This window comes from Strix aluco, chromosome 3 (genome assembly GCF_031877795.1).
Source record: "Strix aluco isolate bStrAlu1 chromosome 3, bStrAlu1.hap1, whole genome shotgun sequence".
In the NCBI taxonomy this organism is placed as follows: domain Eukaryota; kingdom Metazoa; phylum Chordata; class Aves; order Strigiformes; family Strigidae; genus Strix; species Strix aluco.
In genome coordinates, this window is record NC_133933.1 from 99,437,268 (window position 1) to 99,463,747 (window position 26,480).

Here is a 26,480-nt window from a genome sequence, read left to right on the forward strand (position 1 = left end):
CATTCAGCTACATTTCATACTCTGATTAAGCTCTCAAAACTTCACAGGATTTCTTCAGAGAACATTTCCCTCAGACAGCAGATAAGCAGCTTTTAGCACATCTTACTTTACCCCTCAACCATGCTGGATGAATGCCCCACACATCACGTTCAGTTAATAACAGCAACATAATAAATCTCTTTTCTTCTGGTCATTCATTGTAACTTACTACAACGGTTATTCCAGAATGTGCAATTGTCTATTTTATGAAGGGCACATCTAAACACAGTAAATGATGCAAAATATGTAAAATTAACTTCCCTGCTTTCTGATAATTCTGTAAGGTAATATACTTTTAAAATATTAATTTTTCAATTTTTCTGTATGTTGAAATAATTTCTAAGTGACATACTTGACAAACAGAATGATCCAAAATTGCCTGTGTAATATTCCAAGAAGACATTCCCACTGTTGTACATAGCTATCATAGAATTCTTTACAAGTATTTCAAATAACTGTATTTACATCAATCTGGCGTAAGTGGAAACATCTATCTACCTTGTAAGACAAAAACCCTAAAAAGGAGCACAGAGCTCAAGGTTAACACCAGAGAGATGAAAATACAGAACTGCCAATGATGTAAGTGCTGAAGAGCCATGGTTTACACAATGTGACATTCAAACTGAAAAATGTTTCCTATAATTCTATTAAAAATTAATGTTACAAAATCCCATATTATTGATTTTAGCAACAATGTTAAGTCCCCAAATTTTCAATAGGGCACTCTTTCAGCAGGGAGCAGATCCAAATAATTGTAGAGATCACTAAAAAAGCAGCTTCAGTTTTAGCCTACAGAAATAGGCTGTCATTTATCACAGCTTGGGAAGAGAGGGAAGGAATTTGGGATTGCACAGCAAGAACACTAACACTATTGCTTGTGGAGAACATAATAAGGAAGCATTTCTTTACAGAACTGGTTGTTAGGCCTTGGAATGGGCTGCCCAGGGAGGTGGTGGAGTCCCCATCCCTGGAGGTGTTCAAGAGTAGGGTCGACATAGCGCTGAGGGATATGGTGTAGTTGAAAACAGTCAGTGTTAGGTCAATGGTTGGACTGGATGATCTTCAAGGTCCTTTCCAACCTAGATGATTCTGTGATTCTGTGAATATTTAGCTTGCACATGTCTATTTCCCCACCTTTCTGTGTGTGGAGTACTGAACTAAAATCTACTCAATCAAAAGGCCAAAAGCCATGAATGTTGCTGGATCGTAGAAAAGTGAATATCCAACCACCATCTCAGTAATAAACCCCCTAAACAGCGACTCAAGGGAACCACATGAATGTACCTAAAAAGGCTCAGAACAAACACAAATATGATAGTCACTGAGGATATCGTGCCTCTTCTACTATTACAAGATTTAAAGATACATTTTGTTTAGGCATATTATCTTGAAAGTTTTGCAATTTGTAAAGAAAACCAAAAAATAATTTCTTTTAAGAAAATTGTCTTGTCTAGCTACAATTTTCACCAGGTAAGTCCTATCTCACAGGATGTTTATCTTCTGATGAGGTCAGTATTACAAACTCAGCTCAGACAAAGAGAACAATGATTCAAAGGTTAATACCATACCCAAAGCCAGCACTGTGCCTTACTCAGGAAAATACTTTGCAAGAAGCTGGACTTTTTTGAAAGCCAAAATTATTCTAGCATGAATTGTGATCCATTAAAATTACTTAATCTGCTATCACAAGCAATTCTGATCTGTCCTAGTAAAAGCTACTACTGTTCTTCATTTGCAGCAATGAAGTCCTAACAGAATGAATCCTCATTAGAAACATGTCCATTCGGTAAGAATGAGCTATGCAATCATATCCATCTTAATATTGCTTGATATGACATATCAAACATTTTAATCAGCAGCACGCCGCTGCAGCAACAAAGGCAAATGGGATTCTGGGCTGCATCCACAAGGGCATTACTAGCTGAGATAAAGTCAAGATCATCCCACTCTACTTGGCGCTTTTCAGGCTGCACCTGGAGTCTGTGCCCAGTTCTGGTCCCCACAATTCAAGAAAGATGAGGACAGACTGGAGAAGGTCCAAAGGAAGGCCACAAAGATGGTCAAAGGGCTGGCGACTCTGCCCGGTGAGGAACGACTGACGGAGTTAGGTCTTTTCTCCCTGGAGAAGACATGGCTCTGGGGGGATCTCATGCCAGTATGCCAGTACTTAAAGGGGAGCTACAAAGAGGACAGTTTCTCCCTTCACAAGGAGTCACACAGAGAAGACAAGGGGCAATGGGTACAAGTTGTACCAGAAGAGGTCTCATCTTGACATAGGAAGAAAGATTTTACAGTGAGACCTATTACTGGAACAACCTCCCCACAGATGTGGTAGAGGCCCCATCACTGGAGGTTTTCATGATGCAATCAGGCAGAATGCTAGATAATCTCATCTAGGCTCCCCTTCCCATAGGATGAACCAGATGGTCTTTCGAGGTCCCTTCCAACCTGGGCTATTCTATGCTTCTATGATATATTGGGTTAAAGTGATCTTTCTTCTAGTACTATCTGAAATAGGCTAGTGTAGGCATTAATTAAAAGACAACTCTCCAAATGAAATATGCAGGTCTGCTCTCATTAACATGTCTCATTTGCAGCTCAGTGGATTCCAAGTGCTACTAGTTTATTATGCTGCTTTTCAATTTGTTATTAAAAGATCTTTAAACACTCCCTCCTCTAAAATTATGGGGTTTTAACATACAAATTATAAACTTTGCCCTTTGTATATCTCACTGAAGAAGCACAGCTGTTGAACACCAACTATAATACTCTTTCTATTGCATATTACATCTCAAGTTAGCCTATGTAATCCCATTTCATTATCATATCATAAAAGTGTTACCAAGATTGTTTTTAAATCATGACTAAAAGGATACAGAAGCCTAGCAATCTCAAAACCACATATTGACTAAATTTTAGTTCTTAATTAGATTGTTGGTCTACTAAAGGAAAATAAAGAAGAATCAGTTTTCCATCAAGTCTAAATTACCTTTTTTTTTAATAGGTTCCTTCTACATCCATAATCTAACTTCTACTGTGTTAATTAAGATTTGCTTGCCTATGGTAGCAGATTATTTGGAATGAGATACGGACCACAACACATACATAACTGGTACAAAAATAGGATTTTAGAGCTACTCTACATTCAGAGGGAAAATAACATGCACTTTGAATGACAGTGATTTCTAAAACAGAGAAGACATTTATTGTTTTGTTGCAACATTATTCATACTGTAAAACCAAAAATTAACATTTTCCTACAAAGTCAAGTTTTTAGAATAATTACATTTAAAAGACTTATCAGCCTCTTCCAATGTCCTGTAAAATTTATATAGAAATTTAAGAATAACAAGATACAAATTGAATACTCTTAATATCCACTCTCAACTCTTCCAAAATTTTCCTAATACTGAACAACAAAAGGAAATAAAAATAGCTACTGTAGCATTTCATTCTTTCAGTTCCATTTTAAGATTCTATTGAATGGAAAAAACACACTTACAGTAACATTAGATAAATAAAAGACAGATTTTATGAATATGGCCTTCAACAAGCACAGAAGAAGCATAAAAACACAACAGTATAGCCAGATAGTGCAAATTAAATGACTCGGGTCCAAACCAGTTTATCTACAAGACAAATACATAGTTGCCTGTCAGTCAGAAAACAAAAAGTTATATTAGATAACAATGAGTGGTGGTCACAATCAGTACACAACAGTGAAATGCCCAATGTATTAAGTTTTACAAGATACTAGTCAGCTGAGGTCAGGCAGTTTTGTGTTAACTAATATAGGAATTTTACAGTATAAGGTATTTTACAGATACACAATTCAGATGACCTCAGCATTTTCATTAAAAAGTACACTTGTACCATAAACATTGAAATACCACAATCCACAAGCCCTTTGAAGATTACTTTGATAACTTCCCCTTCCCACAGGAGCTCATTACTTTCCTTAGCAAAACAGAAGTATTGATATACCCAGATCCCTACGGCATCCTTTATAGTTTCAAATTCATAGATTCAATCTCACGGTTTTCAAATTCATCTATCAGTAAGCACAGAGAAAATAAAAGTAGATCTATTAAAATATAAAACAATGTATCTGTGTTTGATTTAAAACCAGGTAATTATGCATTGCTTACCAAGTCCTAAAAGGTCAATAGTGGGTTCTGATGACTTTTTTGGACTTGCTTTAGCTTCTGATTGCTGATCCTCTTTTTTCTGAGGCTTTAAAGGAAAAAAAAAACAAACACAAGTAATCTTTCTGAAAGACATACAGTGCTTAAAAATTTCTCATTAAAGATGCTGCTCCAGTATGAAAAGTAAAAACCCCTTTCTGTATTTGTTTATTATAATGAATTTGATTTGTAATGAAATAAGTTGCAGTTATGGTCATAGGGGACGTGGCACATGACTGTAAAAAATTATCCTTATACCTTCACTAGTATGTAATCAATTTTTAAATAAAACTAAGTTCCAGGACAGGTTAAAAGCAAAAAGCTGTCTGTAATTCAATTTATTGATTAATTTCAGCATCCAAACTATACAGCTCTGCAGCATTAAACAGAAAAATCTTCAAGTTTTTAAAAGCTGACATTTAAAAATTACAAGCAGACTAATGACATTATTTAGCCTTCCTGAAAAGAGCATCTGCAGAACATGCAGACTTACAGATGCTAAGCACTGATGGACACAATCTGTGTTCGTGATCTTTCGCTCTGTAAACCTGAAGGCAAATAATAGCATTCTTCTCCTTTGGAAAAAGGAACTCATAGTCTGTTCTTGCCTGGAGACTTCAAAATGTAAGATGGTATTGACATGTAATTTGATGATGAAAATTACTTCATAAGTCTGTTTATAGTTCTTTTCATACCAGTATCAGGCTGATCACCCAAATCCATCAAAACCTTAATTTTTAAAATGAGTACAAAGGGGTTTATAGTAGTGACATGACAAATGCATTCTCTTGCATGCATTTAATATGCATTTACTCCGTACTTATCATAAAAACATGAAGTGGATTGGTTGATCAATGGCTACAGCCTTTAACTAGAATTGACTACTGAATAATGGCAGTAGAGCACTGTCAGGCTGGGCACTGGGCTGACACCAACAGAACCTGCTTCACTCCCCACTTTATCAACCCCATAACGTGGCTTTGACAGAATCACTGAGGCTCCTGAGGTTGCTGAAGTCATTAAATCTTTAGTATTTAGTATTAGGAGAACTTTATAGTCCAACACATAGGTATAAAGTTCTCCTTATTAAGGTAATCCTTTCCCTTACTCTCCTGCAAACTGGGGATAAAGAGTAACAAGCTTGGTGTTTGTAAAGAGCAGTGAGGAAACTCAAGAGTATTCAAAGATGGCCCAAGTGAACAGAAGCCTATGATACTACTGACACTTCTCTTACCTGAGCATGCCCCCACTGAAAAGCTCCAGGAAAGAGCTGCAATGAACATTTCTGCAGCTACAGGGAACAGGTACCTTCACACTCAAACTGATCCTTGCTAATCTCTCAGAGAAATACTTGCCTCCTTTTGCAAAAAATCCTTATGTTGACTTTACATACCTTGCTTAAGATCGAAATTGTTTGGGAAACCACCTGCTGGAAAAATATTCCACGGATTCCCTGATTCTCTATTGTATTACAACTTTCATCTCTGAGTATGTGATCTGACGAACAGCACACTGATTCTAAATGCTACTCAATATTGCAGAGAAAAAGCCCTTATATTTGGTATGAGAAAAAAGTATGGTTTTTGGAAGTAAATTTTTGCGTATCAAGAATTTTTTAAAAGTGACCATTCAAAATAAAGTTTTCTACAACTGACCATACCTCAGCAAATATGTCATGAAACATAAATTATTACTATTATGAACATCAATCAGAATTAAGTGTGAGTATTTCAGAACAGAATCCATCATAAAAATTTGCATGCTTAGTTCTTCTTCAACTCTGTAAGGAACACCACAGGTCACAGAAGCTGTAAAAAGAAGCATTTCTGACACGTTGCTTGATTTCATGAAACTGACTTTTTTTTTGCTTAAACAGCTTAAGAATTCTGAATATAGAACAACTTCTTTAAACTGAAAAGCAAAACTGTCAGAATTATATTAAATGTGCAAATTTTCATTACTCTAGATAAGATTTATGATAACTACCTAAAAGCACAAGTTTGAAATAAATTAAAGCTTGACAGGGTTGGTTTAGAATGCAGACTTTTCACAGAAACCAAAACACTTTTGCATACATTAGTAAGAATGAAATAGATAGAGTTCAAATAGCAGTCTCTTTTATTTAGTACTTATTACTGTAGAAAATTAATCTCATTACCTAAACTAAAAATTTAAAAATATGGTAGGGATAATCTACTTACATTCTCTGCTTTGTCAAATGAACATTTTCAATAATTAAATGCATATTTCTGTTTCACCATTCTCTCAATAAGAAAGGCACTGAAGATACAAGGTATAAAAATATGAATTTCTATAAAAGTAAGATCCCTTAAGATATCCTTTTCCGATATGATTACTATATTTCTTGATCAGCAACTTCTTTCCCACTTTGCTCCCTTGCCAGTACATAAACTAATAGGCTTTAAGGTTACTCCATAGTTAGTTACTTTAAAAAAGACTGAAAAATTATTTTCAAGCTTTTTAGTAGAGCAAATATTTTTAAACATTAATATTGCATTCATTTCCTTGATGGAGATTTTCTCCTTAAAGCACTATTCAGCTACACAGTTTTCACCAACACACTAAGCTTCAGTCTGAAAAATGACAAAAAGCTATTAGTCACCTAACAATTCACTAATACTTCGTCTGTACAACAGTGGTCACAAAGCAATATTCAGAAGCTAGCTGGAACAAAAACCCCTTCCCCTTAATTTTAACTGCAATACTATGTTGTTCCCTCCATTCTCTCACCGTAACAAACACCAGTCGCTGGAATTTCCTATCGTCCTGTCTGAGATTTCAAACAGTTTTAAAATTCGATATGTCGTTATTTTTGGTTAGGATGTTTCATGCCACATGTGAGGGCTTTTGTGCAAATTCAGAAGGTACTTGTGTTTGGTGCTGAAGGTCTGCCATGATTCAGAGATGGACAGGGACTTCTTTAAAGTTACCTACACTTAGGAATAAATTAAGTAAGGCTGGCACTAATGGGATGAGTTAGAAGAAGAAACCTCCATGCACGCAATTACTGTTAACACAAGAGTAAATAATCACCCTCTACCATGTTGCTTCTTAAGACAGTCTTGTTTTCTCTTTGACCCCATGGATCTTGGGCTACCTGACTGTACTGTAGTCCACATGAAGAAGATATAATGAAAAGCAACGCCTTACTAAAGCATTCATGACATATTTCTGGGTCTGGAGCAGAAGACCTCCAGAGGTCCCTTCCAGCCTATATAATTCTGGCCTAAACAAGGTGTTGAAACTTTCAGAAAAGAATAAAAAGGGAAGTCACACTGGAGCCACTTGAAAATTTTATTCCAAATCATAAAGAGAACTGTGATGTTTAATTTCTTTTTAGTAGTTTTGCTCCAACAGGACTCATACATGAATAAACTTTAGGTAGAAAGTGGTCTTTTGAGATGTTAAAGCTAAATATTGCACACAGTGAGCACAGAACTGTGCAACAGGCAAAAAACTGCATAATAAGGCAGTGACATTTCTTAAACTTAATGTTTAATTTAGTGTTGTGCTTTATCTAAAAATTACTGCATTTTGTAGAGGTGCAATATAGCATGACAAATGCTTGGGAATCCTGCTGCACTAAGATTCATCTCAGTTTCTATTACTAGTCTGCTTGGCTCCCACAGCAATTATTTTTAAGTATTGACACCAGTACTAGATAAACTATTCTTTGTCAAGTCCTTTGGAAAAGGGCTGCATAAAAATAGAAGACTAAGTGGCGTTAAATAAACTAAAAATAGCATTAAAAATCTGTCATGGGAAAGCCAAGTAGAAGGGAACAGGTACACAACTTTGTGTATTTATTTTCAAGTGGAGCCTTCAAGGTTACCAGGCCTACTATTTTTTTTTATAACATCCAAGGTTGGCTTAGCAACATACATGGTCTTATTAAGTGAAGTATGTGGTGATAGCAATTCCCAGATATATTTACTTTGGGGTGTATATTAAGAGCTTCTCATTCAAAATCATCTTTATGGTACTAGTACATTCTTCTGAGACACTGTCCTCACAAACAGCAGAGCATCAAAACATCTTTGATATGCAGGTCTTACATTTCCATTTTTCACAGTTGTCACTAATGGCCACTACACAGTTCTTCAAGGTTGTTCTCATGTTGGAGTACCTATTGAAAGCAAGCAATGTCATCTGCCTTAAATTATTCTGAGATTATTGAAAACAGTTTATTTGCAAATATCACTGAAAGAAACTGAGGTCAGAACAAGCTTCTAAGGAGTCGATTCTTCTGCATCCTCCACATGATCAGCTGATTATCTAGCACTTGGAATTTTCTGCCTTAAGAAAACCTGAGCCGCTGTTTTGAAAAGAGCCACAGTAACCCATTTAAGTTATCCCTTGTTCAGCAGTTATTAGGTACTTCTGCCAACTTAAGGAGGCAAATAAAGAATTACACTTGCAACCTCTTACAAGTATTTTCACCTATAAAGCACATCTCTTCAGTAAAGGAGCAGGGAACATACTCGTCATTCAGATCCAGTATGGGCATCATAAATTTTTGCAATCACTTAGATGACACGTAACTGGGCTACAGTAATCCTCCACTGTTTTTTTTTCCAATGCTGCCCTTTAACCTTTTACTTAAGTACATTCTTTTGTCACTCTTATCTTCAAGGGCAAGAAGGAAGATCCAGGGAACTACCAGCTGCTCAACCTCACCTTGATACCTAGGGAGGTGATGGAACAACTAATCCTGGAAACCATTTCCAGGCACATGAAGGACAAGAAGGTGATTGGGAGGAATCAGCATGGCTTCATCAAAAGAAGTCATGCTTGACCAACCTGATAACTTTCTACAATGTTATGACTGGCTTGGTAGACAAGCAGAGAGCAGTGCATATTGTCTACCTTGACTTCAATAAGGCTTTTGACACTTTCTCCCATAAGATTCTCATAGAGAAGCTGATGAAGTATGGGCTAGATGAACAGACAGTGAGGTGGAATGGCCGTATCGAGAGGGTGGTGATTAGTCTAATCAGAGGCCATTCACTAGTGGTATATGCCAGGGGTCAATACTGGGTCCAGTCCAGTTCAACATCATTAATGAGCTGGACAAGGGAGCAGAGTGTACCCTCAGCAAGTTTGCAGGTGATACAAAACTGGGAGGAGTTGATGATATGTCAGATGGTTGTGCTGCCATCCAGAGGGACCTCAGCAGGTTGGAGAAATGGGCTGAGAGGAACCTCGTGCAGTCCAGCAAGGGGAAGTACAACATCCTGTTCCTGGGTAGGAGCAACCCCAGGTACCAGTACATGCTGGGGAACCACCAGCTGGCAAGCAGCTTTGCAAAAAAGCATCTGGAGGTCCTGGTGGACACCAAGTTGACCATGAACCAGTAATTTGCCCTTGCGGCCAAGAAGGCTAATGGTATCCCCTGGGCTGCATCAGGATGATTATTTATTGCCAGCAGGTCAAGGGAGGTGACCCCTTCCCCTCTACTCAGCACTGGTGAAGCCACACCTGGAGTGCTGTGTCCAGCTCTGGGTTCTGCAGAAGAGAGACATGAACATACTGGACCAAGTCCAGCGATGGGCCACAAAGATAATGATGGGACGAGCATCTCTCATATGGGGTGAGAGATCTGGTACTGTTCAGCCTAGAGAAGAGAATGCTCAGGGCAGTTGCATCACTGTTTATAGATATGTGAAGAGAGGCTGTGCAGAAGCTGGAGCCAGGCTCTCTTCAGTGGTGCCCAGTGACAGGACCAGATGCAATGGACACAAACTGAAACACAGGAGGTCCCATCTGAACATTAGTAAACACTGTCACTGAGGGTGACTAAGCACTGGCACATGTTGCCCAGGAAGGTTGTGGAGTCTCCCTCTTTGGAGCTATTCAAAAACTGTCTGGATATAGGCCTGGGCAACTTGCTCTAGGTGACCTCTGCTTGAGCAAGGAGTTGGACCAGATGACCTCCAGAGGTCCTTTCCAACTTCAACCATTTTGTGATTCTCTCAAGCGACAGAGCACACAGAAATTGTCAGCTATTTTATTCACTCTTGGCAGATGTTTTTGCTAAGGCTGAAGGCCTTTCATGCCTCTGGCATCCTAACAATCCCTTAATTTTCTCAGTGGAAGGGGCTAAAGCAATCTTCTCTGGAATACTGTGATTTCTCAGGGGCTCATCCATCTTGGCTGGTGCAATGCCTAATGCAAAGAAACACTGTTTCAGATTGGTTTTGTAGCAACAAGCCCTTTCCTCTACAAGTAATCATTCCTCCTCACTGGATTTGTGTCTCATCTGTATCTACGATAGCCTCTTCCTGAAGCTCCCTCTCAGAGATCATTTTAGCAGCAGTTCTTTAGATTGCTTCAGCAATTAAATGCAAGTATCTTCTGCAGGAATATTATGCAATATTAATACTCCATACTTAATAAAAGGAATCTGGGAAAAATAATCAAGTACTACTGCAGGAAAGTACTGCAGTTGCTACGAGGATCCTCTGGGAGGCATGCCATGCTGATGGTATGGGAAGGTGAGTACCTGACAGGAATCATGAAAGAATGGACTAAGAACTAAGATCAAGAGTAGCTTTTTCTTCTATTGTCTGATCAGAACCTCTATTTTTCTATTCGTCTGAAAAGACTGTGTGTAATACATAGAAGAATAATACAAATGCTACTCTTTCATACAATATCTGAATTTTGGCTTAATATTTAGAAGGTAGACTAATTGTCAGAATGTTAGATAGTCACATGGGTAACATTTCCCTAAGACCTGTGTTGACTGTATTTTATTAAAAGTACATAAGACAACATATGTGGTTGTGTGCTAAAAACTGATAAAGGTGGTATCATGGAAACAATTCCCTCTTCAAGTTTCTGCTCTCATTCAATTCTCTGTTTAGTATCCAGTGATGATGGACTCCCAATTTTATACCCAAATCAAGTTACATCTAAATCCTACCTGCTGCACATCTTTGATACAATAAAAACATAATGTGACAGCATGGTACTAATACCTAAGGACTACTTACAGATAAGGTAACAAGATTAATCATCTTTCAGTATCTAAAGAGCAAATATTTTAAAATAGTTAGGAACTTCCTGTAACTCTACCTCTAACAAAACGAACAGTTTTATGTCTACAGGTAAGAAGCAGTATCACTTTCCTATTTAAACAAAATTGAAATACAGAAACTAATATTTGGATCTTCACTTAATTTCCACACACTTTCACTGGAAGTCAATTGGCTTGAAATTAGTGGATAGAACTACATATGCTGGCAATCTGCATATACCTCCACATTGCACCTTCGTCAACTTTAATGTTTTGTACTAAGAAATCATCACAAACAAAATTCAAAAGCAGACAACTGTGGAGACAAACAGGCTACCTGTAATTTATTACAATTTTAAAGCAAGCAAGAACATAAGCCTGCTTTAATATTTTTATGTAATTAAAGTTTCTTAGACTCACACTGAACTGATGCCTTCATTAACAGAAGCAGCACCAGCCAGTCTGCTTGTCATTCATACAGATACTGCCATGATTTAATCAATCTTATTCATTTTCCTACTATTTCACCTCTAACATTTTAAAGTAATTTCCATCAGGTTTTGGCAGAAAAGTTACAAAAATTTGTACAAAGTTTTGAGTTTTATTTTGCTCAAATACATCCTTAAAGATTGAAAGAACATCATTGTAGAATACCTTCCAATTTACATAAAATGAGAAAGTTTTCCATTCCATCATGAAAGAAGATCTTTTAATTCAGCAACCTGCATATAATGTTGCATCACCGTACCCCCCCATTCTTTCTTTACTCATTTTGTGCAACAATAAAAGTTATCTGAGGTTTAATTTGAAAAATAGAGTAAGAACACTAGTTTAGGCCAGGAAAAAAAAAAACTTGTCCCTACGAGGGCTCAATTTAAGAAACAAATTTAAGTTTTATATAAACCAGTATTACCTTTTCTTGAACTGTTACAATGCACTGCTCTCAGTATACCACTAGTAATGCCATTCTAGTTCAATCTAATTTATGTGAAACACTTTTCTTGAGTTAACTGAAACCAAATAAATCAGCAACTAACTTAATTATTCTATTCACACATTAAGTTCTAGAGTTAATTTTACAGACTTGCTTCTCTCTCTTATATGTTACCCTAAAGCAAATTTTCTAGTAAATAAGGACATTTCTTTGACAAGGACAAGAGAACTGATGTCTACTTTACACCATATATTTTGCAAACTAATTGCCTGTATGGGTCTGGCTGGGATGGAGTTAACTTTCTTCATAGCAGTTGGTAGGGTGCTGTGTTTTGGATTTGTGGCTAAACCGCTGTTGATAACACACCAGTGTTTTGGCTATTGCTGAGTACTGCTTGCACAGCAGCAATGCTTTTTCTTTTTCCCCACTCTGCCTCTGCAGCAAGTAGGCTGGGGGTAAGAATTTGGGAGGAGACATAGTCAAGACAGCTGACCTGAACCGACCCAAGGGATATTCAATACCATATGATGTTGTGTCCTCTGAACTTCACCCCATCAACACATGCCACATTGACGTAATACTTGTGATAACTGTATCATTTTAATTTTGATAGTTTTGCACAACCATATTTCTTGTTCCACTAGTTAAAACAAGCCAACCTCCAAGCACCTCGTTAAAAAAATTCAAGGACTATATATGCACATACATATACACATACAGTCAGCAACACTTCATCACTGTCGGTCCATTTTCTTTATAATCACTCTCTTTCCCTTTCTCTACTGCTGTATTTTTTTGCCAAGCAGATACAAGGAGCACATTAGTCAAGTGAATCAACCTATATATGGAACTCACACTACAAACCACAGTCAAATCCCAAGTTCTGTTTTTTCATTGAAGCTTAGCATACACAAGCCTCGAAGCCCTGAAACTGAGCATTACAGTTTTGCAGTAGACTCATCCAAAGGTAAACTCCCACTCCCTGGAACGAGCAGCTATGTTTTCTCACAGAGACTTAGACAGCAAGTCTGCAGGAGATGGGATTGTGAAGAACATTAAGTAACACCTGAAGCATAAGTTGCATACTGTAGGAAGTCCAGTGTCTTAGGTATTTCATCACATTTTGTTCAGCCAGCTATTTCTGGAGATAACCATTAAATGAGTAATTCATTCTGCCTCAGAGAAAAGAAAAATAATTAAAGCATTGCCAAGTCAATTCTCCTCCTTCCTCTGTACAAAGATTATAGTACAGCACATATGATGTTGTCTACAAGGGGTATGGTTATCTCATGGGCAGGACAAAAAGGAAGGTCAGTACCACCATGACTGACGTCACACATCTATTAAATTCACATACATAACAGGATGCTATGAGGTCTGTCGCTCTCTTTCTGTGAAACAACAGGTTGTCCTTTCCCAACTCTCAGCACTGTGCCCATATGCATGTCTGGCTGCTAGGTATAGAAGATGGGTGGGGGAAGACAAGAAAGAAGTGGAAAGCTTTACACCAGCTTGATTGGTTGACAGAACAGGCAACATACGTGAGGTCCTCTGGTAAGTGTTAGACTTTGAAGGAGAAAAAAGTAAGAATATTCAGATCTAGCAGCAACTACATTCCTCTGCAGTTAACCTCATTCTCTTTTTTTAATTACTACTGTAGCAAAATAGGAAAATAATCCAAGTTTGTGAAATGATTAAGGACACTGCAATCCTTTCAGAACATTTTTCAATATGACTATACACTCCAGAGTCTATGGTCAGTCTAAACTCTGCATTTATGGCCTACTCTTCTGCTCATCCCTGTTCACCAGATTACTCTCCTCTGACAGAGGCAGCTGAGAGCATTTTACACTGGAATTGACAATGGTGAAACAAACTTGTTTGGTAAAGCCTGGTTCAAAAGTGCTAGCACACAGTGAAAACACTGTGGTTATTTTTCATTGTAAATGAGTGACTTTAGGAAGAAAGAATAATGTTAGGTAATTCAAGTTTCCATTTTCTGCTTCTGTAACCTTATGCCAATTATCTCCATATGTACAAACTTTAAGGGTTTAACAGTTCTAAAAGACATATGACACCCAATAGAAATGTAACACCCACTCAAACACTTTAAAAGCAAGTGGAACTTTTGCTGAATTCACTACAACAAGATATTCATGTAAATAATTTAGCAGGTTTCAACACCAGCATTTAAGATTAACATTGACCTTATTCTCATTTACTTTACCTAAGAGCACTAGAAGGGATAGCATGCATGGTGCAAGGCATAAGCCACATGATTAATAACTCTGAAGTGGAAAAACTCCAGTCAGAGCAGTCTTAAGTTACTACTGTAAATATCTCTCCTATTCTGAAGCAAGATATTAGTCACTGTCAAAAATTTGATCCATCAGCTGCCCAGTCCACTTATCTGCTGCTACTTTCATACTTTAATATTACACACAAAAAATACTCCTCTGCACATTTTCCTCAATTTTCTACTTCAATGAAAAATTTTTATGAATCTAGAATTCAACCTGTTTCATACACATCTGACTACCCATGAAGTTCTTATTTCTATACCCTACCTTAACTACAAGAAGCCTTATGAAAGTTGAAGATCCATCAAATAATTTAGTGAAAAGCACTTCTAACTTACTTAAAAGCAATTTCCAGTTTACTCACTAGAGCTCATAGATGCTTGCTTCTATGGTTACTGAACAAAAGTTTTCCTTTGCTCTTATTAGGTAGAAATTGTATGCCTTGTGCATAAAGTAATTGGATTCCTTCCCTCTTCATTACCTGCTTGCAATAAAACTTGCAAGACAGCATAAACATTTGAGAATTCCCATATGAGAAAATAACGTTAGTAATTTACTATAAGTTTGCAATAGGTTTGTAGAGATGATTTTTCCTGACAGCTCATATACTTCTTCTATTATTCCAATGAATCACTCTCAGACACTGAACTACTCACACTGATGTAGGTAAGCTAATTTAAGGCATTTATACCAAGCAAATCCACAAAAATTAATTGCTTTGTTTTGTTAAATAGAATTCTGTACACATGAAGGTCATTCAGTTGAAACAACACTCTTAAAGGAAATATTTTTAAGTGGTCCTTCATCTACATGTCCACTTTAAAAACCTGGGTATATGGATTTCACTAGATTTTCACAGTTAGGACAAGGTACTTGTACAAGATTATGTAAAATGTGTTATATCTTTAGTCATTTGAATTAAAAACTTCATGGCAGAACTAACAGACAGCTGCACCGTAATCTTATTCCATTAATATGATTTTATCTGGGTCTAGGCTAATATGCTAGTAATTTCTATGGAAAGTGGATTAAGACTATTCCTTTGTTATTACTTATTGACCGCCCAGTACTACCATTTTATTTTAACCGAATTTAAAACGTTAGATCAGATCTCATTTACTTCAGTCAATGTATTCCAAGATGGCTTGAAACCTTTCATGTCTCGTACTTAGCTGAATCAGTTTTAGCTCCCTTCTAACGCATCCCATTCTCAGAGGCCCTTTTACCTTGCTCCAAACAAGGTATGCAACAGTAGAAGCATAATTTCCTAAAATGAAGTAGTCTTTCTTTTTATACTTACTGCTGAGACTATGGCAAAATATCAAAGACTAAATCTTTCTCTTTAAATTCTTATATTCATGTATTAACTATATAATAACAACAATATTTGAAATACTAGTTGTATGCACTCATTTTCAAATATATTACATTCTTAAAGCTGACAAGTTCAGAATAGGGTCTGAAAAAAGAGGGCAAGTCCCTTCTCCTAAGTTTGGCACTTGAAGAAAAGTGTCAAAAGATTGCAAGATGATTGCTAGGTAACAGTCACAACAAGAAGTAGGAACCTCAAGCCGAGCTAGATATGGCAAGACTTCAGAGAAGGACAGGCACATAGTCTGAGTGCAGAGGTATCCAAGTTTTCTAGGGATTCTGGGGGCAAGGATTTGAGCAGAGTTTGCTGCAGCTCTAAATCTTTGAAATGACTACATTCGAGCCCAGAAGCAAGGACCTGTTTACAAGGACACAAAAGGCAGAGGGAAAAGCTGTTTATCAACCCTTTTCCTATTTTGTATTATCTTGCCATGGAACTTGATTTAGATAACACACAAGCATTCTACTTGTAATCCAATAAAACCTGTTTTTTAAATCTTTTAGAAGAAATCATTATGGAGTAGAAAATCTAGACAGATCTATCTTAAAGCTGTAGCTGATCCAGTGTCCCATTACGACATCTTTAAATCGGATTAGGGTCAAAGTGTTTTAATGCATCTCAGTTTGCAAGCTGTGAAATGCAATAAACATGGTTTGTATTCTTATAAGCTGTTAGAAATATATCTTCAGTTTTAGAACCACATATTATGATTATATGAACTCAGCTTACATATTTCTACTCCATTTCTATTGAGCTCATTAGCCTGGGCAAGACTAAAATAATGCAGCTGTATTAGTTTCAGTTTCTCATTAAACTGTTTTCTTTTATAACTTTCCTTCTAAAAACCTTTTGAGTCATACATAACACAACATCAGTGTACCCAAGCAGAACTAAGGAGTATGTATTTGTAATTCCTTCTTCACACATCTCTAGACAAGAATGAGCTGTTTCAGGCATGGCAACTGACTGAGCTCATAGTGAAAAACCAGCCCAATACAAGCATCACTTTCCAGCCCTATTCATGAAGGTATGTTTTACAACGTTTCCTTAACTATGACAGAAGTGCTTTGTTGCTGAAAAATGCTTTTTACGTGAAACATAAGTTCATCCAATATCAAGACCCTACACCCTTAGCCAGTCATTAGCTCAGACCTTGGATCTTTCGAGATGCTGATATCCTACTTACTGGCTAGTCCAGCGTGAAATTGGCTAGTTGGTACACACATGTGTGTGAGCACAGTATGGGTGTCTCCAGTAGCTGGTCTTAGACATGCTGCCTTTGCAGTAGTTGGCTTCTACATGCTGATCTCTGCAGTTGCTGACCCTTAGGTTCCTCACACCTGCAGTCTCCTTCCAGTAGCCAACACCAACCTCTTACCCTACTTGTCTGGTAGTCCAGCTTGAAGTTTGCTAGTGTTCACACACATACACAGAAGAGACAACGCACTCACACACATAGTTGCAAACAGAATTTGGCAAGAATATAGGATAGCCTGCAGTGATCAAGTGCAGGGCTCAGACAAGCATACTGCCCAGCAACCTGCATATACGTGACTGCCTCTTTTTATCCCCTTCCCCCCAGCTTCCTCATGTTTGTTCCACCCCAACCCAGCTTGACTCCTCCATTCCCTGCTTTTGGTCTGTCATGCAAACATCCCATAGTAAGCTTCATACAATATTCTCTGCCCTATCCCCAAATTCTTCTCCCTCTGCATCCCATAAGTCCTATAGCCTAGTATGCAATCACTCCTTACTTGCCTGGGGTTCCTGGAAGAGAATCTCTTTCCTTGACCCACCTCACCACTCTCCTTCAATGGACCCAGGCGAAGCAGATAACTGTGCTCTGTTTTCACTCATTAGATTACTCTGGTTCTCCTCCCTATCATTGTCCCTCTGATTCTTGCAGTCTTTATGTTTTAGTCACATCGTCTTACAGCATCATGCTAAATATTGTTTCATATAAACCACCTCTGAATTAGGACTTTTCCTAATAGAGTTCTGTTTCTTAGAGTGTTGGCCTGATACTCTGTACTGGCATCTTTTCTATCATTATGGCAAGCAGTATGATACAAATACTTAATGAAGTCTATGCATACTATGTCTATAGAGGTCCATTTAAAAAAAGCCCCTCAATTACCTCCATGGAAATTCAATCCTGTCACTGACAGCTAATCAGACTGAAATAACCCCATAGGTTAATTTTTCTTACTTCTGTATCAGTTTGCTGCTTTTCTTTTGCTGCTATAGAAGTTAGGAGCAAACTGATGAGTACTTTGTCATCCTCATATACAAGTACATAATTCTGATTCACAAATGCAGAACTTAGGAAGAGGGAGGGAGTGTTTAATAAATACTTATGCATCATTATCTGTTCATGTCTACAACCATTAGCTGTATTAGTTCCTTCTGCCAGTCAGGTTTTTTTTCCTCAGTTTTGTTCTCATATCAAAATTAACCACTTTGAAATAATTACTTTAGAAGCTAACTGATTTTATCCTATCACAAGCAATACAACAATGGATTTCCCTTTACTTGAGTAAACTCCATTTTCTTTGTCTTCATCCTCCATATCATCGTAATCCTTAACATCAACTTGTGAAGGAAATGGAAACCTGTCAATTTCCTTTAAATTGTGTTAAAAGATCCTGCTTCTACCTTATCTTGCTTTTATCTCTACCACAGCTACACTGCTATCTTCCAAATACCTTTGAGTTAATTTTGTGAAGACATAATTATGTAACAGGATGAATGACAGTTTTCCATGCAACTGTTCTAGTTCCATGAACAACTATTATGACAAATAAATTCAATAGTCCAAATAAATAGTCTTATTCCTTTTAGTAAAAAGCCACGCATTCAATACCTATGTCAACTATGAATTTAATCTGGAAGACACTGGAAGTTGCATGACAGTGTTTGGAAGCCTGTTGAAACCTCATGGCATTTTTTTTTTTTAAACAATTGAAAGCATAAGATACTGTTGGAGCTTTTAATATTGTCAGTGGCATTTAAAATTAATTTTTTACGGAAAACTGAGTTACTATGTTTACTCTTAAGCAAGAGTTGCACATCTGACAGTGCCTCCCACTACCCCCATTGCCCTATCTTGACGGTCACACACAGGAGTGAGATCTCTCCCCTGAGGAGTTTAAGCACATTCTAGCTTAAGTACAGTAAAATGAAACAGGACACAGAAAAACACTTGATTGCTTTGCTCATGCTCCAATACTTGCATTATTTTAGGAAAACAAAGGAAGTCTATTATTCAAAACAAGATAAGATTACTATTTTGAGTGACATTATTTAAATTAAATGTATTTTCCTGTTATCAACTTTATCTCATCCAATCCTTACCCTTCTTTACATTCAGTTCCATGTATCAGTACCACTGTTGTTAAAATGTCATGCTTTTTGTTCTTGCACATTTGATTGATTGTACACAATCTCTTAACTAGTACTATAATTTCTATAAAACTTTTTAGATGAGATTGCATATTTGCACTTTCAATCATGCATGCTCCTGTGGTTTCAAATGTCTTGGAATGAATAAGCCTTGGTCATATAATTGTTTTTATCTAAAGATAGCATTCATCCATGAATAAGGATGATTTAGTTCAAGCTTATTTAAATATGCCCACTTTTATTTTTGTCCAAAATACACATAAGTATATGTAGATGTTGCCTTCCTAATTGTCTCAAAGTCACCAGCAAAAAAGGTGAAGTTTATCACAAGCGAGCAGGAGAGACCTGAAAATGGCATCTTTTAATAAGTATTATCAACCAAAAACCCAGGGCAGTTTTAGGTTTTGACCCTGCTCGGAACGAAAATATAAATGAGGATGAATAAAAACAAAGCACACTTAACAATACCTTTTTGTTAAAAATAGTTTGGCAAGTTAAACAAAGGCCAATTTAACCCAAGTTTGTTCTCATAGTTTTAAGACTCCATTTCTATAGAATTAATAAAAAATTACTTTAAAATACTGTTCTACTGCAGACCAGAGTTGAGAGGATCAAACTGATACAGAGAACGTGCACAGGGCTGAGGAAAAACACAATACCCTTTCTGTAGGTTGACTCCTTTTCCAACACTAAAAAGACAAATACCCTTCTTCCTATCTGACAAAAAAAAAAAAGGGTTTTCTTTCAATTGCTTCTACCTGCAATATCTATTTCTTAATTTCTTTGTCTACAACTCCCAATACGTAATAAGAGACACAACAGATTAATTTCATTAAGTAAGACTATTTTTCAAGGCAATCCTCAAACATAAGGAGTCCTTTGTTACCTGCAAAAGGAATGAATTGCACAGTTTTGGGAAGAACCTAATTTGATTTGCCTTTCACCAGATTAGCATTAGAAGCAACCAAAGAACCCAAAACAATCTGATCTCTTCTATAAGACTGAAAAGGTATAATTAGAAATGTAAAACCAGGCTGGGACAGGTCCATAAAATGCAGACTGAGAAAACAAGAAGCCTTAAAACCCTTCACCCTCTGTGGGGGTAGGAGGCAGGGAAACAGGTTATCCTCTGTCTTATTACATACTCCTAAATCCTGAGCTTTAATTCATATCTACTTAGTCTGAATTTGTGAAAACAAGGACTGAGTACAAATAAAACTATGAATTCAACCAGAAGGCAAAACACATTCTATTTTTCTGCTCCTGTGATTAAACACTTGATTGCATATATAGCATAATTTAAATTTACATTACATTTTATTTAAGAATATAAAGGAAAAGCATTTAAAAATTACTCAGGCAAAAAACGTTTAGAAATCTAGGGAAACATTAACAACTATTCACGTGATTTTGCAAATATATCATCAATATGGTATCAAAATAAAGAAAACATTTAGAATACTTACAATGTAATTCTGTATTTAAATTATTGTTCAGGTCAATATTTATGAGTCAACTTACTCCTACAACTTAAAAGTAAACACCTAACTATATCACTTCCACGAAACTGCTGTTTAAGTGGACACCAAAAAGTATGAAGCCTTTCATTCTTCCACACATTCTCACAATGCTACTCAGTTTTAAAAAAGTGAAGAACACTAGAGCACTATCTGCTCCAACTCATTTCTCCTTGTATAGATTGATTAGGATGATAATTTGGAATACTTTGAGTAAGTGAAACACATCCCCAGAGAACTAATGGGGACTAATAGTTCCTCTTGTTTCACTTACCGAGACAGGTTGTTTTTTATGGGAGTTTTAGCTGGTTTTGGGGAAAAACCAAACAAACCAAGAAAACCACCACCCTAACAAACTACATTAAGTTCTTCCTATTTGGGTAAATGAATATTTGACACATTGATTTTCCTATATGAAGGGGAAAAGCTGCTAATGTGATTTGCCTTCACTTTTATTTGAGGGGTTCTCTAGCACTTTTTAAATGAAAATAAACTTATGTCAGCACCTCTGTAATGCGGGCCATCTGGTGCTGGTTGGTACCAGCTGACTTGAGAGGCAGCAGTTTACTGTTATTGCTGAGTCTAAGCTGGCAATTTAGGCTCCAATTTGGGGAAGAAAAATAGCATTTGATATACTACCGCTGAATGATAACCTCTAACTGACCCATTCCTGTCACTTAAATCAACTCTATACACAAACAAGAGTCAATTTCAAACTCAAAATGCAATATAATAAACTAAACTCAGTGTCAAATAGTACTTCAGCTAATCAAGTTTAACCACTGCAATCTTTCAGAAACATTCATCATCCTGATATGTTCAGCAGAATGAAAAAAGTCTTAACTTTGGATGTCAACATTACTTTGCAAAAGCACAAATAGTTTGTGGGGAAAAAAAAAAGCTTGTTCTTTACATCCTAACCATTTAACTTTACTATCCCAATACAACACATTCTTGTCTTAGAAGGGCTTACTTTCAATAAATTAGATGTGGTTTCACAGTAACTATGGCCGTCAATATGCAGTATTTTACAATGAAACCATCACAATGTTTTCATGTATGACTTCAACTGATGTGAAACCTCTAAAATAAACACCACAGAAAGCTACACAGTGCTGAACCCAAATACTTCCAAAGCATTCAGTGCCATGGATTTAGCTGAACTTTCTAATTTTGGATATCAGAAATACTTGCCAATTTTTCCACAGACAGTTTTCCAAATCACTTCTGGCTTAATTCTAGATTGCTAGCACTGACACACATCAGGTTTTCTTAATTTAAAAACTAAACTATATAAAAAATTGAACCCTATAAAAATCTGAAAGTTTAGACATATGAATGTTCTCCCCTTTTACTTTGGGAGCACTCCAAAGCCTCAAGATGTCATACCTAGTTATGCTCTTTTTGTCTGAACTTGTACTGCAGATGGACATAAAAAGATATGTCTTGAAAAAACCAAGAATTGTCCTAGCTGCTCTGAAATTCAAGAAGTCATTCATACAGCTCAGTCCAAGTTCTCTGTTCTAAATACTGCAATGCAAGTGCCTTTACTAAATAAAGTATTATTCCTTATACCATCTGATCCTTCGCAAACAGAGTCTTCCTCAGTCCATTCTTTGCAGCTCTTGTTTATTCTTGGGGCACACAATCTCCCTCCCAATCATGTCCCTCATAGTCCTGATCCCTCAGCCTGAATGACCAGACTGCATCCCATCTCCTTCCTTTCTATGCTTCCTGTCAGTGGAAAACAGGTACAAGGTGGATGGGGTGCACACAGAGCCTGCTCCAACATGTTGCATGAAGAAACGACATGGAGCACACCAGAAGTGCTGCTCTGTGCTATGAGCAGAAACTCTACCTAAAATGACTGCACAGTTTAAATTTTAGTTCAGAAAACTACTACAAATCTTTGGTAGCTCCCTCACACACCAGTAGTATATGTAGATGAAGGCTACTAATTCTTTTTAAACTCACCAAATGTCTGTAAATTCAGCACATTCAAGTATCCAAGGATGAACAAAAATCCTACTCAGTAGACATACCAGAAATAAAAAGGAGTTCAGTGTTTTACTCTGTTCTGAATGTAGAACTTGTTCAGTCAGCTTAGGCAGAAAAGACAGAAAGAAAACCCACAACTGATTTGGGAAATTTCAGCAACTTCAGCTGTGCAAAACAGTAATTAATAAGCAGGGAAAGCTCCTCAGCAGCTGATGAAAGGGTGGGCAGGATGATGAGGTTTAAAAAACAGGTATTAAAAGCCTAGCTGTTTATTCTCACCTACAAATTAAAAATTTTCATGTGTTACCATCAACAAAACACATAAGATTGGTGGTCAAACTACTGACCTTCTTCCCTCCCCACTACTGAAATGGGCTCTTAAATTATCAGATTTACTGTTTTAGCCAATTTAAAAAGTCTTAATCTTAATTGTGTGTACAGAACATCTAAAATTGCTTTCACTGCATGCCAGTCTGCCTTGTGCCATTATTCTTGCTACTGGACTGTAAGAAGCATTAAGAAGCATGCGATTAGCTCAGTTTGATTATTTATTCTTGCAATTCAACACATTTTTATATTGCTAAAATTCGCACTTCAGTTGCCTGCAAACAAGCTGAGCTTTGACTGGACATCTCAGCTGCACATAACCTGCCCTCAGTGTTCATGTCATGAAGAACTGTATAATTGCTCCAGCAGTTTTCTTGCAATTTTTTTTTTTTCGTTTTCTCCAGAGCAACTGTAAAGATAAGGTTATTTTAAGCACGAGCACTGAGGAAACCTGAGGTCTGTAACTGTGGAAATGGCATGGGGAGAGGAGAAGGATGGACCCCAGGTAAGCAATTAGGCTGAAAAAAATATTACACCTCCCAGTAGCTCATCAATGTCATTTTATTTTATTAAGAATTCTGCAGACCTGATGTGGAACATCACATTATTGGCTGCTTCCAATACAGTGCTAATCACTGGACTAGACTCAATCCATAGCTGACATAGTGAGATCTTGTTATATTACAAATTTGTTATATTACAAATTTTGTCACAGAAACTGGAATGGCCCAGAAAAAAGTCAAACAAGTATCCTTGCTACACACTGTTCTGCAGAAGACAACTCTGATCTTGAGGAAATTATACTCTACATCTGAAATCACTGTCTCCAACTTGAACATTCATAAAAAATGTTTCCCACAAACCCGCTTTAAAGACATGATGATGCTTACTGAAAAGCAATTTCAGTAAGAAAGCCCACTATTATTAAATCAGTTAAAATATTCTTTTCTGTTCTTTTTACTTATCAAAGCATGCTAATCAACAAAATATCTTTTATGCCATAATTACCCGACACGTTAACACAATATTGGAATAATACAGTTTACTAAATCAATGCTACAAGCTTTCAGCAATATCTGAAAATACAACAGAAATCATACTAATCGTTCAGCTTCTTAAAGGCTAAAGATCAGTTAAGTCACTGGAGAAAGGCTCTTACGTGGATGTAGGAGCAGATTAGTCAGTTCTATGAGGCAGAGATCAGAATATGAGAATTGAATGTGAACACTATTTTTTAGGATGCATATTATTGTTTTAAGAGCTAAGAAACTTAAACTCAATACAAGATATAAAAAAGAAGACACTAGGAACTTAAGACTTGTAGGAGTTCATGACACTTCACAGAATCACAGAATCATCTAGGTTGGAAAAGACCTTGAAGATCATCCAGTCCAACCCTTAACCTAACATTAACAGCTCCCAACTACACCATATCCCTCAGCGCTATGTCAACCCGCGTCTTAAACACCTCCAGGGATGGGGACTCCACCACCTCCCTGGGCAGCCTGTTCCAACACCTAACAACCCGTTCTGTAAAGAAATGCTTCCTAATATCTAGTCTAAACCTTCCCTGGCACAACTTGAGGCCATTACCTCTTGTCCTATCACTTATTACTTGGTTGAAGTAATTTTCTTCCTCCTTCTCTTCTTCATTCAAAAGTTCCAGGGCCCCGAATTTATTGTGAAGGGACACCATGGAGGATGAGGGAGGCTGAGAGATGATCTTCCTGCCTCCGTGAGCAGGGACCTGTTTCCAGACTCCCCCATCTCTTAGGTCCCCTCCTTCTGCCTGTAGCAAGAGTATGAGGGATTGCCTGCCTCGTTTGGAGCCTCCATTTGCTCCTGTTGCTTCATGGGTGCCAAGGTGCTACTCCACCAATCAATTTCCCTTTCACACTCCCTAATACTTCCTAATCTTTCGACCTCTTCTTTGAGATCTGCCACCAGGCTCAGCAGGTCATCCAGCTGATCACAATGCACACAGGTGCTGTCACTGCTGCCCTCTGGCAGGATTGACAGGCTCAGGCGCTCCATGTACACTTGTACAGAGATGTGAAGTTTTCTGTAGCTTCAACTTTTTACCAGTTTGTCATTTTTTCCATCATTTTTGATTCTTCTATAGGATGGCTAAAACACCGCTTGAATTACCTTAATACAGAGAAGTCTCAAAATTGTGGTAGAACTGCCAACTGCTTGGTCACATATTTTTAATTAACTTCCCAAGCCTGAAATGTCTAGACGGGACATATACCAGTGCCAGCAACAAAGGCGACTGGTGACTTCACATATGAAGTGTCCAAGGAATTCTCATATTCTGCTTCCTTCTCCATAAAGCTGAGAACTGGGATAAATAGCCATCTAGGGCTTGACGAAGTTGCTGAAAAAATGATACTACGGTCAACATGCCAGCATTCCCCTACTGATTCAACATGTAATATTTAAAACATCCTATAGACAGTCTCTAACTGAATGTGAAGTGTATCGTTACTAGTCAAACTAAGAAGCATATTAAAGTTTATCAGCTCCCTGAAGCAGAATCACACCGCAAAAGCGTTACATCATTCCACATATAAAAATAAAACCTTTTGGTCCTCTATCTCACCAGTACTTTCCACTGGAAATGCAAGCATTTGATATAGGCCTCTTTCCTTTGTATTCTAGAAAGTGACTGCGATTTTAAAATATGTAAAGTTTACAGGCTGTGTCTAAAAATAGTTTATCTTGAATGATCCTTAAAAGATTTGAAAAGCCCAAGCTTAAAGAATCTCTTAAATTAAAAAGATGACACATAGATGAGTTCCATTTGAGCAATCAGTGCTGACACATTAATAATGAAATAAAATATGCTGCAGTATTTCAAACATTTTGCAGCTGTTACAACAGCACTGTTATCTAATGCAGATATATTTACCGAATTTCACATTTTGTAGTACAAGCATTTAAAATCAAAATACTTCTTTTTACTTGCTTAATCATTAACTGGTAATCTAATGACATTTCAAATGTAAATCTAATCAGTGGCATTTGAATTGGTTTTTATTTCAAGTATTAGGGTAGTCCCTCAGCTGTAACTATGCACTGTCATCTTTTCTCCTCACCTAACCAACTATTCCCAGCCATGTGAAAAGATTCAGGCATCCCTGCAAAGGGAAGCCCTCTCTCCCCCAGACCAGACCAAAGCTAGACCTTTGGTTTTAACAAAGTTAAGATTTCCACACCACAGCAATATTTTTAGCCTTTATAACTAAAGCATACTGTTCTAAGGATCAGAACATAACATTTAATTTGGCTGGACACCCTTCTGAAACTTCAATCATCAACAATTTTAATATTTTTATTGTCATCCCTAAATGTGCTTTAACCTCCTG

General features: G+C 37.1%; 1 protein-coding gene across 6 annotated transcripts in view; it reads right to left on the minus strand.

Moving 5' to 3' along the window:
- Positions 1-26,480, minus strand: part of SMAP1 (small ArfGAP 1) — a 101,960-nt gene that overhangs the window by 24,884 nt on the left and 50,596 nt on the right. For all 6 annotated transcript variants that reach the window (XR_012622646.1, XM_074819807.1, XM_074819806.1 and 3 more), the window contains one exon: positions 4,188-4,272. Coding sequence is in view for 5 of the 6 variants with exons in the window: in XM_074819807.1 (XP_074675908.1) it covers positions 4,188-4,272 (85 nt within the window). In the remaining variant the exon portion in view is untranslated. The remainder of the gene's footprint in view (positions 1-4,187; positions 4,273-26,480) is intronic.